At 39.6% G+C, this 18,373-nt stretch overlaps 1 protein-coding gene across 1 annotated transcript in view; it reads left to right on the plus strand.

Annotated features, from left to right (window-relative positions):
* LOC139131857 (extracellular matrix protein 3-like) overlaps positions 1 to 18,373 on the plus strand; it is a 106,257-nt gene that overhangs the window by 33,662 nt on the left and 54,222 nt on the right. The window contains exon 2 of the mRNA XM_070698149.1: positions 8,309 to 8,398. Within this exon, the coding sequence (XP_070554250.1) occupies positions 8,309 to 8,398 (90 nt within the window). The remainder of the gene's footprint in view (positions 1 to 8,308; positions 8,399 to 18,373) is intronic.

An 18,373-nucleotide genomic window follows, 5' to 3' on the forward strand; every position in this document is an offset into this window, starting at 1 on the left:
AGGGGCAAAATGCTATTGGAGGACTAAAATTGAAGTTTTGACATTCACCAGACCAGACTTCATCAAATTGTGAATAAAGAGCCAGTGAATTGTCATGTAACACAGTTGAGGGTAGGAAATGCCTTTTCTTTGATTCTTTAAGTGAGATTGATGAGCGATTTTTGTCTAATCGAAATTCAATGAGAGGGTTTGTGACATGGGATTCGGGTATCTATCAAAGGCAGTGTTGCTCAATGGTTGTAACCACAAAGTTGCTAATGTAACAATTACTTTGTCGTAATGTCATCAAATGTCTCAAGTGAAATAGCTGCAACTTTGCAAGTTCCAATGCACTGTCCCAGGAATATTAATGACAACTTTTGGCATCTAAACGTACAAGAATGATACGATAAATTTCAGCTCTTAATGTCTTTGGTTAATCCCTGGCATTTCCTCTGAACCTGTCTTCAGTTTTCTTTGTCTTTGGTTAGTGTCGGGTTATAACCTTGGAGATGCAGGGATTGACATAGCAGCTCAACAAGCAGTAAAGCTGTAAGCATTGATGGACTTTTCAGTGTGTTACGCTCAGTATTTGCTGTTAGTCCTCCCACCCAACCCACAGCAATCCCATCCCACCCCACGGTTAGGTAGCTGTAAGTGATGAAACACTGCATTTACTTGTCAGGTTATCAACCTCACAATTAAACCTTTGCAAGAATACCTATCATTTCATCACAATGCATACAAGAGATGATATTGAGATAAAAAGTTATCTCATATTGTTCACGCATAGCATGTCTGGTGAATTCTGAGACAGAAAGTTACCACGATGAATCTCTCTTGAGAAAAGTACAGCAAAGTTGATCAGTGTCAGGCAAGCTGTTTCAAGAATATAGTCAGACTTTCTTTGATTTATGTAAAAGTGACATATGTTTCATATAAAGGTTTAAAAAAGCAAATTTTTATTTGATGAGGAAATGAAGATTTGGCAAAAAAATACAAAAATTTAACCTGGCAAAGTTAAACCAGGGAAGTACACAGGTAGAACAGTATGCATACCTCATCTGAGAAGTATGTGCCCGTAAGTCCAGAGCAAGTGATTCCTCAAGATTAACAATTCATTATCCTATAACTGTGCTGACTCTGTCAAGTGTAAGCGTGTGGTTCTGGCTGGGAGCGTGAATTCCACACTGTCAAAGTCTGGCCCAGTTTGCCAGTAGCATTGATCTTTGGCCAGGAGTCAAGTGCTTTCACGCCTAATTTTTTTGAGCTACTGCACAGGAGGTTTTTTTCTTTGTCTTTCACACAACTTAACACAGACAATGGCCAAAAACGTTGGCTGACTAGAGCGATTGAAACGCAACCACGTGGACAAGCTGTTTTCACAGGCTGCGTTTTTTTTGCCAAAAATAGCAATTATAGTGTCTTGAGACAAAAGCTGGCCAGAAATGAGTGGTTAGCTGAGAAAGCAGCAAACAAGGATGACATGGGAAAATGAAGTTGGGAAAAACTGGAGCAAATACTTTGTATTTACTTGTGTGGAGCCAGTGTTTAGGTCATAGAACTTGAAACGCAGTGTTTTATGCTAGGCTAGAAGTGACAGACTGAAGTCAAAAACAATATATAGAACAGAAAAATTGATTTCTTATGCTTTCTAATTATGCTTTTGAAATAAAAAAGTTACCACTGAACGTAGAACAACGACTTCTTATTTCACTAATGGATCTTGAGTTTTCACAATCATGAATGATGATACCAGCGCTAATTGATGCTGTGTGACAAGACTGTCAGTGTCCTTTGACAATTCAATTTGAGACTTTTAGACCGTGTAGAAATCATTCCAGAACAATTGACAGCCCTGTCTGGATGTTGATGGATTGGGGAATTCAACTTGTTGACAACATCGTGTACATTTCTGCATTCTGATTCAAGTGTGTCTTGAGTTATCTCATGAAAGTAAAATACGTAAAATGTCTGGCTTGCCTTTGTGCAAGAATGTTGTGCAGTAATGGAATCTAGTATTCCAGTCCTTTACTCCTAATTAGGAGTACCGGAAGGAGGGTTACACGGATGAATCTTCCGGTGGACAATTTTTGTGGTTGAATAGCTCAAAATAAAAAAATTAAAATCTGCATATTAACCTGCTTTGATGTGTGCTTCAGGCGTAATGACCGACTCTTACAGCTGAATCAATGCAATTCTATTATTGTCTTTTTTAATTCAATGAACAACCGACAAACTCCTCCATTGGCTTAGTCGTTCTTCTATAGCAATCTTTTCGGCCCAAAGCAATTTATTTCCATTCTTGTTTTAGTGGAAAAGTCACCCTTTAATAACACTTAAGTTGTAAATGATCTGAATTGCCCTCTTTGTTCTGCTCTGAAAAACCTTCATAAACGGTGGATATGAGCTAAACTAATGAATGTCAGAAAGTCAACAGTCTGCATTGCCTCCAGTCTAGGCTTGTCAACTGCCAGCCCCTTTGAATAATTTGGTTAGCTTTGAATGACTGAGAAAAGTGTCTTTGGTTAAAAACGGTGCAGGTTGGCGTTCTTGGTTGGAAGTTCACACAAATCCACTGGGAAAGTCCCTAAAAATATGTGAAATACTGCGGAACATATGACAGGGCAGTTTTGATGAAAAGAACGCCAATTAACGCTTAGTAATGATTGATTGAAGATGTGAGCTAGATGCAGGTAATTTTCAGTTCCTGTAGGCTTTCAACAACCTTGGTATTGGTATCCGCCAGCTTGTTATTCTAGTCCTCAGGTTGATTAGCATGATTAGTCACTTGCAATCATGCTTTGATGGTCATTCCTGGAGCAATCAAACACAACCTGTCTGTCTGAAAAGCGTGAACCCAGCCTGAAACTGTGTCAGCCCAGACCCAACAGAAACTTTGACCTATCCGCCAACGCCACTGCCGAAAGCTACAGCCCAAGACTGTTTGTTTCTTGATTGCTAAGCGCTGTCTGATTTCAGCGCAGCAAACTCTAAGGTGCAAGGGTTACCTGGACATGAGATATGATTAATATGAGTATTTCACACTGTAATTACTGTCTGGGACTTCTATTCTTATGCAACTTGCTATCTGTGAGACTGTAGACGTCATATCAACTCCAATTGCAGATGTTTGAATATCAAGACAAATTCGCTACAGATACATCAATCAGCAGAGATAAAGGGTTTTAATTACCTTCTTTTTTGACAATCGGAAGAAATTTTCCTCAGAGGTACGAAAAACAGTGGTGAATTGTCGTCACGGAGGTTTGTTTGTTCGGTGTTCCCATGCAGACAAAATACCGTAAAGGAAGGCGCATTCCTCGTGAAACCACAAGCATTTCATCAAGATGATGGGAAACAAAAGTGGGAACTATTTTTGTTAATTTCCATGGCAACGCCCAATCATGTGAAAGTAAAGGTAAAGCAAGTAGCATGAAATTGATCATGAATAGGTGGGAGTGTCGGCAGGATTAGACCGAGATTCCTCCCTCTGAATACAACCCTGATTGACTTGAATGAACTCTGGAATAGCAAGGAAGGCTTTTTACTTCTTCTAAAGTCAGTTTCTCAGAGACACAGCTGACATGGGCATTCCGTTTAGCGTAAATAGGTCTGCCTTTTTTTCAGCTGAATGCTGTGCAGCTCTATACAAAGTTCAGACAAAATGAAACGTCAAACAAAACATGTAGAATCTTTTAATCCCTTGCTTGGTGGGTTGTCCAATCAACAGTATCATTAATCAGACAAGAACCGTTAATCGAAATGGGACTTCAGGTGTAGTCTGCTAAATGAAGTTTGTTTGCAGTAGACAACATGTACAAAAAAAGTTCATAAGCCTTTCTCAACAGTTTTCCCCAAGGGAAAGGTAGTCAGTCGGAGTCTGTTTTTTTAGACATTTCCAAACTTGACAGTGCAGGGCATTGTAAATCAATGGTTTTTCCCACCATTTAGCAAATTCTAATGCTGTTTATTCATGGATGAGTATGCAGAGAGATTTTTTGGTCATTATAAGGGGTAAATTAGATTGAGGCAGGTGCATAATATTATCTATTAAACATGAAAGCTGAAGTAATAGGCTATCCCATAATGCACTTTAGCATTGTATTCCGCCAGAAATGTGGTATCTGAGAAATGTGCCTTTTGTCATGGTTTTATCAAAGCATGGTTTTCATGGTCTGTACCGTTTGTAAGAAGATCAACCAAAGTATTCCAAACTTTTCAGTTATGAAATTTGTAAGTCCGTAATCAGATGGTATTATCATATTGACTCTTTTGCATTCCTTTGCCGCACTCATTTTATGCTTTGAAAATCAGTTCATGAAGAGCGGAGCGTCTACCAGTGCTAGTTTGAAGATGGTGATGATCTGCGGGTTTCCCAGATCATGACAGGCTGATGGCGCCAGAAAGTGGAACACCGCTTGATCTATGTGTAGCCTGATTCAAGCAAAACTAAAATGTTTTGCCTGGAAAGTTTGGTTGGTGCGTTAAAGCAAAGGATTGCGCGTGGTTTCAAGGAAAAAAGGTGTCACGGAAATGGTGGCAAAGTGGCAAACAAGACGCTTTGTCATTTACGTCGGTGTAAACCTTCTGGTCATTTCTGAAAAACAGCATTGATCAAGGGTGAAGTTATTTGGAGCAAATTGCCTCAAATTCACTCAGGATAAACATGTTATCACCAACAGACAGCGCCAACATTTGTAGACATGCAGCTTTTCTCTGAGGAAAAAGAACGGTTAATGAAAAGTATTATTACTAGTGAGCCGTGCCACAATAGGAGCAGACATTATTTAATTTAACACTCCAAATAGCTCAAAAGCAAATGTAATGGATTCAGTTGATGAAGATGTGGCCCTGATGTCTCTCCAAATAAGGGAGATAAGAGCAGAGCTGCAATACCTTCAGCAGAGACTACGACACTGGAATCTGACATTGATCACCTGGTAGTTGTTTGAAGTCCAGGGCCCAGACAGTTGCTGTTGCCAGGGTGACGCACAGACACCCTGAAGTCTAGCTCCCAGGTATAGACACTTTATGTTGAGCGGAAAATGTTTGGACTCAAGTAGGCCCGCTTACCGACATTATACCAGCATCTCTTTGTTTCTTAAGTTCTGTGAAGTCAACATGTTGTGACTGTTTCTTCTGAATTAGTAAAGCCCGGCATCTTTTGATTTTTTGACGTCAGAGGAAAACTCTTTCAAATTTATGTGATCCAAACTTTAAAACGGAGCATAGCCTTTACATGAAGAGATAGTCTATCAAAATGGGAAAGCTGGTCATGTTGTTGGCGATTATTTGCTTGTAAAACTTGGTGTCATCAAGCTGCCATGGATAGCAGTAGTTCGATAATAGTCATTAACAGTAACAAGTTAGGACCATGGAGTTACATGCAGTGTGCAGAGGGCAATGTACTATAAACAGTAATGATTGTATATGTGTGTGTATGTGTGTGGACAGGTACAGAAAGTCTTGTGTATATTTGACCTAACATGGCCATCCGCTTATGAAAAAGGCTATTCTTTAGCAAACAATAAGGCATATTTTTGGTTCAAACGCTTTAGAAGTTGAAGTTGTCCAGGAGTATACTCTGAATTACGATATAGAAGTTTCGGTTGATTTGATTTCGTGCGGGATTTTCTCCTGTGATTGTGAATTATTCAACTTGTATCATCACTATGCCGTCCTAAAAAAACGTCAAACTTCACCAATTGTGCCAGTGATACACAGAGGTCAAAAGGTTGCGTTCCATGAAAGGACTGTGTCGACCCATTTCTTGTGTCAGTGAACAGATTGCCTGTAGACATTGATCCCATGCAAACAGAAAGAGTCAGCCGACAGGTACAAACTGTCTGTTCAGGGAAGAGACTGACAATCTTTCCAGTTCACCATTTTCTGGGGCACGATTGTTGATTGAGCGAGACACACTCATGATCAATGGGAATCCATCATTTGAAGGAATCCTTAAAGAAACAGGGTTTCTTACAATGAGATGATAAAGGGAGTCGGAGACTGTCTCCATCTTTTATCTGTACAATTAATTCTTCTGTATCGAATGTGATGGAAAGTCTAAATTTTTCCCCCCCTCTGTGAAGTACGGCAGTTAATGTTATTTTGTGGTGATGCCCCACCATAGATACGGTGTAGTGGTGCATGTAGCGTGTTTTGCGGCATTAGCTAAGAAAACACTTCATCCTAAATGAGACTTAGAGTTAAATTCGGGTTTTTCATTTGCGGAGATTGAAGTGCTCTTTGTCAGCAGAATGGGTAAATTTTCTGAATGGTGATTTCATTACGGTGATTGAGGTAGGCTAGAGTGCTCCGGAAAGAAAGTAAGCTCAGATTGAACATGAAAGGAAACGATGGCTTTCTGATACAGTCCACTGATTCACAGTATGCCTAGACCAGACACAGAAGCAAAAGTGCTCCAAGCTGCTTCGAAAGGGATATTAGATAAAAATAAAAGAACTTTATTTCTATAGAAGTTGAATTGTTTCCGACGATAATTGGCTCTTAATTAGGAAAGCAGTTAGACTAATACAAGAATAGTGAAAGGTTGACTTTATTTTTTGTTTAGATAAATTTTTTTGTTTTCTTTCTACGACAGTCGAATGCTTGAAACCCGCATTTATATAATTTGTTGAGCACCCCTCTTTTCAAAGTAGAGTTTTAGGAATACCTTTCAAATTAACCAGGCTCGCAGGCTCTTCAGTCTCTTGGATTGGATTTGATTTGCTAATGTTTTTCCTCCGTTGGTGATGAATTAACAAAACAGGATTCCGCCCGTGTACAATGCCGGTGGAAATCCAATGTAATGCATCAGTGAGAAGAGAGCTCTAATTTTATTGTCTGTCTTGCTTCCCCCCTCCTCCATTCTGTATCCCACTGACTTCACAAACGGTGATAATGAATGCACGCCCCCGAAGAGAAAAAGATACCATGCTCCCTAGAAAGAAGGCAGAATTGCCTAATTTTTCCAGGCTGCCTCTCTGTATTCCCTTGGGCGCAACCACACTTCTGGAGTAAGGTGGTGTTAGCCAGGAATGCTGGAAAGTCCTGACGGGTAGACTCGCAATCTTTATTCCCAAAGGATTGTCTATGCTTATGGTGCCAGGGATGGTATCAGATCGAAATTTCAGACCAGATTAAAGAAGGGGGGGGGAGAGAGCTCTGATACTTTTCATGATAATTTCTATTAGTTTTGTTCCTTTAAAGTCAGTATACTGTGTTCTCCCTCTTCGTTGAGTATGTTAGAACTGAAGAAGTATGTTTGGATACAGAGTATTAGTCATGGCAAGACACAATCCATAGTGTTAGATATGCAAAGGAATTCTAGTCCTGACCATAATTATAAGACCCGACTCACATACAGGCAGTGTAGACAAATCAAAACACAAGGGATTTCGACATAATTTTTTTGGAGCAGATCATGAATTTGTATTGTACAAACAGCAAAACATACTAGGCAAACCACCGTAGGTTATATCTAGTTGATCCTTGATCTGCAACATTGTGACTTTCATCTCATGATGCAGTCGTACATGTATCGGAGAGGTTGTATTCCTCAGTGCCCATTCCTATTAACCCTTTGAGCGCCAAAGTCTATTTTTGCCCCCTTTATAAAACAAACCCCTGTCAATTTTTCTCAGATTTTTGCCAAGATTTTGAGAAAAAACTGTAGCAAATGAAATGTGATGTCCATTTGGTCCAAAACTATCAAAAAATTAAGAAAAATTCATAAAAATTGGTAAAATTTTGCACTAAAATTTTAGTAGGAGAAAATTACAGTACTCAGAGGGTTAAAGGCAGTCTTCCGTAAGCAAATCTCTGGCCAGTGTCTCTCTACTTCCATATGCCAAAGTCTGAGATGTAATCCCCTTGCCACATTATACTATCAGTTAGCTGAGTAACGTTGCTTAACCATCGCATTCAATGAGTTCTGTGTTTTTGATTAAATAATCTGTTGTCTTGTTGGTGTAGTTTTTCAATAATTATAGGCTAGAAACTTCCCATTTTGCATATAGTATAACTCCAAATTTATGCGTTGGTTGAAAGAAATAAATGTGTTGAAAATTTTACTACATTTGCAGATTGAACATAATGTTTTATTTCAAATATGTTTCCCAAGAAATACTGACAGTGACAATCCTTGTGAAAAGGATTTTATATGTGTATTTTATTAGCACTAACTACGGGAAGACCTTTTATCACACGCACAATAAACTTCTTGGATTCCAGACAGTGAATTTTATTTGGCAATTGTATACAGAAACCTCAGTGGTAGATGTATTCCATCTGTTACTGACTGCTTTCTGTCTTTTGTTTTCTTCAGGTGATGTCGACAACATGCTGATCCACTACGTCTTGGCAGAGGGAACAAATGCTACCAGCGACATCTTCTTCTTCTCAGTTGGCGACAAAGGTAAGTGTGAAAGTGCACGTCAAGTTGTGTGACCTCTCCACTGTTCATATCGCATACTCTACTACCCAAGACTGATAAAAACTGCCCCACTTTCAAGATGTCCTCTGGAATCTGTGAACTCTGTGAGTTCCACAACCCTGATCTCAGTCATGTTCAGTGTTCCAATACTTGCTCGGTCAAAATAACCCCTGACCTCCCTCTAACGGCAAACAGTGTTCCCAACTGTGTGTGAAGGCTTGCAAACTGTGAGAGGAAAACTTCTGTAGCCACCACATGAAGGAATTTCTAGGTTTCAAAGTGAACAAACTACACAACAGTAAACCATTTCAGTGGTGCTTGAAGTAGGTACACTTTGCAACCTCATCTCCATCACATAAAGAGTCTATCTCCATCAGAGAAGGCTTCAAAAATGGTCAAAATAGACCTGTTTTTTTCTGGCAGAGAAATGTGAGGTTAGGCCAGGCTTGATTTGGCTCCATAGCACTTCATGCAGTAAAAATAATGTGAATTTTTAGTGTGTTCCCAGCAATGAAGGAATGATTTTGAAATTTCTTCGAGAGAGAGTCTGTGTTTTTAGCGCTGATTTTCATCTCCTCAAGAAGAGTGGTATTGCCCCTCCCAAACTGAAGAGGAAATTTACAACCATAACACAGAGTGTGTAAATTTATAATTAGCCTTCAATCTATCAAGTGTGTGACATTGCTTATCCAAACACATCCTGGTCCTCAAGTAGCAGTCAGCGTAGTTAAGGAAATATTAGTTTAAACAAGAAGTGGAATATCCACACATCACCTGGGTCGTGTCATGAGGAAGGAACTGTACAATTGGTGTGGCTTCCTGCATCAATGACTGGACCGGTGTCCTTCTTTTCCAGTCGCCCTGAAAAAGTTAATCATGTCTGACCTCCTACCTGGCCGCCCCTCTGGCTCTGGCTATGCTGCTAGCTGCTTTGATAATAAATTAATTTCTGCTACATTCGGCTTTAAAATCGGAAACATCAGTGGACTTAGCTGCAGGGTGTAAAGACTGCCAATTAGAGATTGTGATGGGAGGATGGTAACATGGCCAGTCAAGGCAATGGAGTGATGGAGTTGCCAGATGGGTGGCGTGATGAAGGTTTTTCTGATAATTTCCCAGCTGTGTGTCTGTGTGTGTCTGTGTGTGTATGTGTGCTTTCAGAGCCATCTAATGACTAAACTGATGCCCAGGTTTTTAGTCCCCACGGACACCACTTTGCATGTGATTTGAATGATTTAATCGCTACCAAGCTTTAAGCTAAATCCATCATTTTCACAGATCATGCTGAATAAATACATACATTCCTCTAGCTTGATTGTTGAGTTCCAAGTTTCCAGGGGGTCCTGTTAATGCAGGGCAACCGAGAAAAAAAAAAAGAAATATGAACAAAATGAACCAACATCCTCTTACTTGCAACATTGTCATATGAAGAACTTGGTTTCACAAAACGGAACTGCTGCTTTTGAAATGAGATGGCAAACACTCTACGTATGAGAGTGGATCACACAATAAAACAGATCTCCAAAGAGTCTTATTCCATGTTTCCAGTCCCAATAGTGTAAGCTGCATAGGTTTTACATTGATATGGGAATATTTGCTATACTTTTGAAGGGGACAGTAGTTTGAGGCAGTGGTCATGTATGTTTGTTTCATGCTAGGTCAGATAGCGTTGACAACCTCTGCTTGTTTTCATTGCTAGTTGTTTGAACAATATTTTTCCAGAGCATGTAAATACCAGCCTTAAAATAACAAATACAAGTAAATTACTTCAGATGAAATAATAGATATCACTGATTCCTCTCACAAACCAATCTCAGTGATCCTCCCCAAATCATCCACAGTCATTATTGTTAAATACACCCTTAGGTACCATTGTTTCAATTTCTCACCGATCACTATTTAAAAATATCACTTTTCCCCCTCCTCTGCAGACACTGCTGTCTATGTTTCTCTTTATACACCAGTGTTTCATTTCTTTTTCCAATTTCCGCTGACAATTCATCAGAGGGCACCTGTACATCAGTCTATCAGATGCAGATACCATAACTGTTTATCTAGAACCTCTCCAGTAGTTTTCGTATCAAATCTTTCTCCAAACTTTCATCAGGCATAGTACTTTGATTTTCTGTTACAGTAAAGCTACAAAACTGCTCATTTGACTATGAAAGGATTTCAGCGGTGGGGGGGTTACATAACTCACTTCCTCATGTAACTCATTCAGATGGTGATACACAGAGTACATGCTATCTGTATCCAGGGTACTGAGCCATCTGTCATAATTGGGAATGATATATAAGAATGGAGTACTTTAGTTCCCATGGCATTCATAGCCAGTTACTGAAAGGAAAAATTTTTTTGTGATTGACTTCACAAGTGATGTTATTTTCCTGGGCTTGAGTCCTTTCTCAGTCAAGTGAGCAGTTCTAGGGCTTCAACAAAAAAGACGTGTAAGTTCCTGAGAAATATAGCAAAATGACAGAGACGTCCTAGACAGCATCCTTTCGGGCATTCTTGGTTGATAGGTTTGAGCTTCCTGAATGGAATGTGTGACTTCAGATGGTCTCTCAAAGTTTATGTGGCACATCTGTGAGGTGATGTTAAATTGTAAACTCCCGGTACAGGGATAAAACGTTTAAAGTCTACCGCACATCCTCTGATCCACTAGAAAAGTCATGCCATACCCTGTACACGTCTGTCAATCTGACAAGTTTTGGTGGAGTTGAAGGATCAATGTCAATGTGTCCAGCTTGGATGGGTCAGTAATCAGTTAGATTTGGAAGCAGTGGAAATGCAGCAGGGTCAGAAGTTGTGTTTGTTAATTCTCTCCCATTTACTTTCGACAGTGAAAGATTTCCTTGTCCTTGGAGACATGATCACTTGAGTTTCTGCGTCAGTACTGACATTTGCGATGACCTTCATCTGCTGTACCAAATTTTACTGCCAGAAAAGTTGCAGACTCTCATGTGACTGTCAGAATAATTTGTAGGAAGGGAAGTTCTGTAAATCAACCATTTGTGAAAGCATCTTAGATAAGAGAGGATATTTTATTTTTTTGCTTCATCATAAAATTTTCAACCTCATACAATGATCACATATTAAGGTAGTATAGGCCTCGAAATTGAAAGATGTAAACTTTTACTCGCACTTTCCTCAATGAAACTTTCAAACCATTCTCTCACCAAATCAAGAATGAAAATCAGGGGTCACAGTCCAAAGTTTTTGCCCTAGAGAAACAAATTACCTAACATTTGCGGTATTTGGAATTCAAAATGGCCGCCATCCCTGTGTTAACTCTATGGAGAAAAATGTAGAATTTTGATTTCAAAAAAAACCGAAGATGGTGAACATGTTTCTCACTACAAGAGCTTCAAAATGAACCTGCACAAGTTGTAGATCAGAAAAGAGTCACAAAAATTTTAGAGTTCAAATACCAGTGCCTGAGGTACATTAACCCTGAAAGGAAAGCTTCTGATGATTGAGTTTATTTATTGCATTCTCTATATCTGTCCACTTTTAATTTGTTGATGATTTGAAGATAAATGGCTCCTGTGAAATAGAGATCTAAAAACTTTTGACAGTGTGTTGAGACTTCAGTAGATGGCCAAACAACAATGGCAGTGTTTTCTGGTACACATAGCTGGCTGTAATTCTGCACTGTTCTCTTTAAATTTCACTCCTGTTCGGTAGTTCCTAAACAGTCGTGCCAGGGTAATTGAAAAGTAGCATTCCCCGACAGGAAGAGGGATGACCTTGTGACCTGAGGAATTTCTCAGACTCGGAGTAGCCAGGCAAAGAAATAGGAAGTGGTCATCGTTTGTATATATTTGTGTTCGGTAGTTTGACTGGACCCTTGATGACTTCTGGTGCATCCGATAACTTCTGTTGTCTTGTAGATGCCACATTGTGCAGGAAGAGTCTAATTGATGTTCTTATTGGAGGTATACATCCTGTCTAAGCTATTGTCCATTGCCTCGGCATTTTCCCATTATGTATTGAGCTGTGTATAACTAATGACAAAATTATCTTTGCAAAAAAAAATTGCATTCAGACCTTCATTTCCATAACTTGACCATCAAATGGGCATAGTCATTTATATGGCAACTTTAAAGCAGCCCTAATTCCGGTCTCTGTTTGGGCATTTTATGCGGTGTCATAATGTATATGTGGCATAGAAACCCAGTAACGAGGTCGTAAGAGTCAATGAACCATTGCAGTGTGTGAGGCTTCAGCTTTCACACAAACCTGCGACACCATAAACACGAAGCAGTTGTACTCACTGAATAGGTTGGCAAGTTCAGCACTAAACAAAGCATGTTGACCTTTAACCCTATCGCCTCTCTCAGAAGGGTTCAAGAGAAGTACAGAGTTCGCATTTTCGTCGAAATAAAAAAGTCGCCCCCTCCCTGTTCTGATTTCATTTTGTGAGGAAGATTTAGTCGCATCAGTTCCCGCAAGACTGGAATTCTGTGGCAATGAAAAGCATGTTAATTATTTCATAGAAATCAGGGAGACATTGAGCTGAATTGGAAATACTTAAAATAGTATTAGGTTATCTACCAGTGTCCATAAATTTCATGCAATCAATAGCAATCCATCTGAATAGTTGCTATTGTTTTCAACCATCCACCATTGACAAGGCTGATCAGGATGAATTACATTAAGGTAGAATGCACCCCAGAGTCAGATATTCGTACTCTCAAACTTTTACAATCCTCTTCTGATCGACCACTTTTGGGGGCTCATTTTGAAGCTCTTGGAGTAATAAATATTTTCAACGTCTTAGTTTTTTGAAAGTCAAACATCGTACTTTTCTACATAGAGTTTACACAGGGATGGCGGCCATTTTGAATTTCTGATATCGGTAAATTTTAGGTTTCTTGTTTCTCTAGTGCCAAACTTTGAATGGTTAATCCTGATTTTTATCCTTGATGTGGTGAGAGAAAGGTTGAAAGTTTCATTGAGGATAGTTTGAGCAAAAGTTACTTTTGAGGTGCATGCTACCTTAAATGCAAGTGTGAAAACAACGGTGACATTGCTACTCCAATGACATTCATACAATATTTACTGTTTTCATAATCTCTCAAACCCAAAATTTCTCAGTACACAAGTCCAACAGCCCAGCTGAACAAATGGGTGAGGGACTCTCTGACGAAGCTACGGTTTGGCAATGGGTATCGTTTTGTCAGGACCCAATGTGTATTATAAAACTCTGTACACAGATAAGTTCAAAGTATACATTCTTGTTGGTTTTTTCTGGAGTTAAGCACCTAGTCTCACAAAAACATAGACAGTTTGCTCCATGCTGTATCAATATGCTCACCCTGTGTCCCACACGGTAATGCTGCCACCACCACACATGGCATGTTCCTGTCATGGTGCAGTCAGATCTATAAACAAAACTTTGGGGAGAGATTGTGAAATGAAGAAGCTGCAAAGACAGACAATCCACACATGTCCAATGTTTACATGGATGTGTGACTGCTAAGGCAGAATTTAGCCCCCCCACCATGTCAACTGACTGTGTCAAGTTCATGGCAAAGTGACTGTGAAGGTAATTCATGTTGAATAAACATTCACAATAACAAAGGCGGCCTGGTAAAAGACCCACTGTTTCTACAGTAAATGATAGTGTTATCAAGATGACAACATTCCAATTCACATCTGTGTTTGCATGTCAGGTCTCCGTGCCATAAATCTATGTGACCCAAACATTTTACAAGCAGGGGCTACCATAGCTTCTCAGTACTGCCATGGTTAATTAGGAAGAGGTCTTCTGTAATTGGTTTATTGCAGTTCTTGTCACCTTTGTGAAAGGTTAAGTGTGGGCAAAAAGGAGGTCGTCCCCCCCCCCTCCCCCCATTTTACCCATGTTACATTTTGTTTGCAATCAAATATCAGGAAAGATTCTAAGAAAGTTAGTAAGTACACCGATTCTCTCAGTGTTGCAATTGTTTGTCAATATCTGTGGCTGAATTGCAGCTTGTGTAAGTCAAATTAATTTGTAGTCATTTGATCATCTTGGTAACTTAGTTGACACTGTTTGTTGTCAAACTCTGCGTCTAGTGTTTGGCGTTTGAAGGGAATGTAATGTAGTGTTTAGGTGAAGCTAATGTGAGGGATACAAGTCCCTGTTGGAGTGAAGGAACGCCAAGTTTTGAAATAATTATCCAACTTGCAGTGGGTCTAAATTCTCTGCTGTGCAAACACTGTACTTTGTTTCTGTAATGCAGTAAGTTTCACCAGGCCTGGCTTCTTAGGCGGTCCCCAGGCCTATCCGGTACAATTTTTTTTTTCCATTACAAGAGTCAGGCGGCACAGAAATGTCACGTTTGACCTGCTGTACAAAATGGCTCACTCCCATAACCACCGCCTTTTAATTTTGTGAATCGCAGATCAATGTCACCGCTTGTCAACTGCACATACATTGACCAAAGGGAGCAGTTCCCCTATGATTAAACGCTCGTTTATTCTCAACACCCAAGTTGCTTCTCTGGAAACAGATTGAGGGCAGTTGCTATATGTTGTAGTGCACAATCTATTGCTTGTTTCAATTACTGTCACCCCTCACTGCTGTGCTCCCATGCACCAAGACTATCACCGTGTAGATATGAAGTTTAATGAAGTTGATATCTTTTCTTTGAAATCCTTGCAACTTATTTTAGCTGTCAGTACCTCTTTTGTGTGATATTGTCGATAAAATATGAAGTCTGTGGCAATGGCAAGGAGTTGAGTTTTCAGACCCCATAGATGTACAGCCATTTTTTTCATCCAGTGGATTCTGGAAAATGTAATTAAATTGTGTCTGGTAGTCTAATATGCAAAAATGGGTGGGCATGACTTGTTATAATTCATTGAAAATGAGTTGTGAGAGAACCCCACACTGATGACATTCCCAATAAGGTTTGAGAGAATTTTCCCATGATGAATTATCCCGCACGGGAGCCCATTCTCTGACGTCTTTTTTCAACAGGGGCAAATTGGACAGTCAAGAGTTAGCATTTTAAATCTTAACCAAGTGACCCAGTTACTTCTCAAGTTGCTGATCAATGGCTTGGCAGTGGCATAAATTTGAACTGCCCGTGGTAAAGCAGAGCCCCCTTGGTAATGTCTGAGGCATTGATACTCGCCGCATAAACAGATACCACACCATTACCTCATAGTCTGTCCACTTCAGTGGTCTTTGCAATGATCAGACCCCAGGATAGGCAGAAGCTCGGTACTTTTACACTATGCTATTATGAGATAGCCTTGATTCCGGGGTAGCAATCATATATAGGGTATCGGCAGCCAAGTAGAGCTGTCAGACCATTTCTCTAGTGATTTGTTTACAAGAATCAAAGCGCAAGCAAAAACAATGTCTTAAATTGCAGATTATCCAGGCCCCAGTACTGTAACATAGTGCGGTGTCTCATTTGCTTGGGTTAGAACTTGATCTCTTGTTTGCATGGCTCCTGGCAAAACGTAGAAATGTTATACTTTAAATCAACTCGGGGGAGAAGAAAGAAAATCATAATGCAAAACGGGTGATGCAGATTTATTCAGCAGAGTTTGTGTGGAAATCATGAATGACGAAATTACAGAAATGATAAAGTTCTCTGGTGCATTGATGTTGGAACCTTAATCTAGTTGATTTGACTACTAAATTGTGGTTCCCAACTTCCTAGAATTTTCTGCAAAGGAAATACAAGAATATATGGTTGAGAGAATATTTATAAACCACCAGCTCAAATTCTCCGCCATGTCTCAAATTCTACAACCTTGCCGCAAGGATTTTTTCAGTATCTAGATGCACCATCACAGTATGCATCCTGCCAGACAGTGTACGTGAAATTTTGGACTTTTTTGAAGTCTTTTTATAGTTTTCAATTACCCAGTCACACCCACTCGGAGGAAATTGTCTTGCAACTGACTGATCAATGATAAGGCTCCGGCTCACAATAGAAAACCTAAAAATATAAAGAAGATGGGGAAAACGGTAACATGATTTTCTGTCAAAATTTTTCGTATTGGTCATGTGAAATTATGAACGTAGTTATGAACAGAGTTAATATTATTTGACGCAGCTGAAAGAGTTTTGTTTTGTGTTATTTTATAGTATTTGAAGAATTATTAAGGATTGGCAAGATACACGTTTTTGCTCTTTTTAGATTTCATAGCAAGTATCGAAGGACAATCAACCGTATTGAGTCACACAAAATTTAAGTGTTACACCAGTCTGTGAATTGACAGTCCAGCCCTTGACAAATGCATGTATCATGTCTGTAGAGGAAATGCCGCATCTATCATTCCAGTTGTCTAATCAACGGTCTTTATCCAGGATATGCAGTTCATCCTTCCATATGTAGAATCAATCATTTTCCTTGATAACTATCAAGTGATGAAATTGAAGGAATTTTCTCATTTCATTTCGCAATGTGCTAAGAAATATTTGCTAGGGGGTAGACAAAATTCCAAACATCACAAGAAAAGATTTTTATCATTTGAACGACTTTTCTCAAACTTGAACTTGCTAGTTGCGACTTTGCCTTTCTGAAATCAGGGGGAGGACAAACCTAATCAATTATAAAACACTTAGCAGTAGATTGATAGAATTAAAATGTCATTAAGATGATGTGTGATGAAAGATAAGAATAGGCCATATCTTGTCCTAGATTGTGTGTATAATGACTCTTTGTGTTTTCAAATCTGGAGACTAGACAGAAGACATGGATGAGTGATCAGACTTAGGCTGTTTTTAATCCAGAGATTTCTTTGTTTATCTGTCAGGAAACCACTAATGTAAACAACAACAGCAGAGATCGAAAGAGTAGTGGCATGGGAAAATGCAGTTTTATCAAAACCTGGCACAGATTCTCAATTCTGAAGTTTGTGATTTATGATTGTACTTGGAAATGATAAGGCAAGTGATACGGCAAGTGTAGTAACAATGAGCCCTCATGGCCACCCAACAGACCCTTGCCACAAAATCCAACAGACGTCCCTCCTTTACCAAAATTCTACTCTGTCATCTAACAGATGCCAACAGAGCATAACCATTTAAAGGGGCAATTTTCAATCCCTGGTTCTCGGTATTAGTGGTTGTTGACATTGACTGTTTATGTGATTTTAGTCCTTTGTTCCCCTTTGAAAGTTGTGCACTGTTAGTCAATCTGCTCAGAGATAAAACTGATAAAAACCTGGCCCTTTAACCCTTTCACCACTATGGTTTGTCCCAAATCCATTGTTTTCTATGGTAAAGTTGGACCTGTACACAGGGAACCATGGTGGTGAAAGGGTTAATAGAGCAGCTTTCTTCTCTTAGGTTCAGTAGCAGAGAGGTTTGATGGTATCTAAATTTGTCAGAGGCAGCAGTGGCCAATGAATTCGTGACAGCTGCATCAACAGGGGTTGCCTCATTGGGCCACACAATGTTTCCCTGTTCCAAGTTTTTTACGATATGTTGAAATACTCCATGGTGGCACTAAAGGAGGCTTGAGCTGAAATTTGTGTTTTGAGGTCTTTGAGAATGCAGTGTTATGTATTTGGCCTGTAGTTGTTCAACCACTCCAAAAGTGTGAATTGGTTCCTCGGCTTCCTGTGCAAGCTACAAAGTATACTGATCAAAGTGGTGTACTTTCAGTGTCTTGCCTTCTGTTTAAAACAATGAACTGTCACTTGGATTTGTAGTTCAACCCCTCACAACCCCGGCGTCATCCTCCAGCTCAGGGATAAATTGCCTGTGCCCGACTAGGTGCAGTAACCTCATGGATGGCCAAGCTGCAGAAAAACGGCCAAACAATTCACAGTGAAATGACCTTACACATGTACGGGGACATCAGTCACACTCTGTCAATTACAAATACAAGATTTATCCTTTTGACTTCTGAAGTACTATCTCTACTTTCAGAGGTGACTATTACAAAAGCTGTTTCCCTGTATACAGGTTGGACTGCCTTATGGATAATATTGCAGTCAAAC

This window comes from Ptychodera flava, chromosome 4, assembly GCF_041260155.1.
Source record: "Ptychodera flava strain L36383 chromosome 4, AS_Pfla_20210202, whole genome shotgun sequence".
In the NCBI taxonomy this organism is placed as follows: domain Eukaryota; kingdom Metazoa; phylum Hemichordata; class Enteropneusta; family Ptychoderidae; genus Ptychodera; species Ptychodera flava.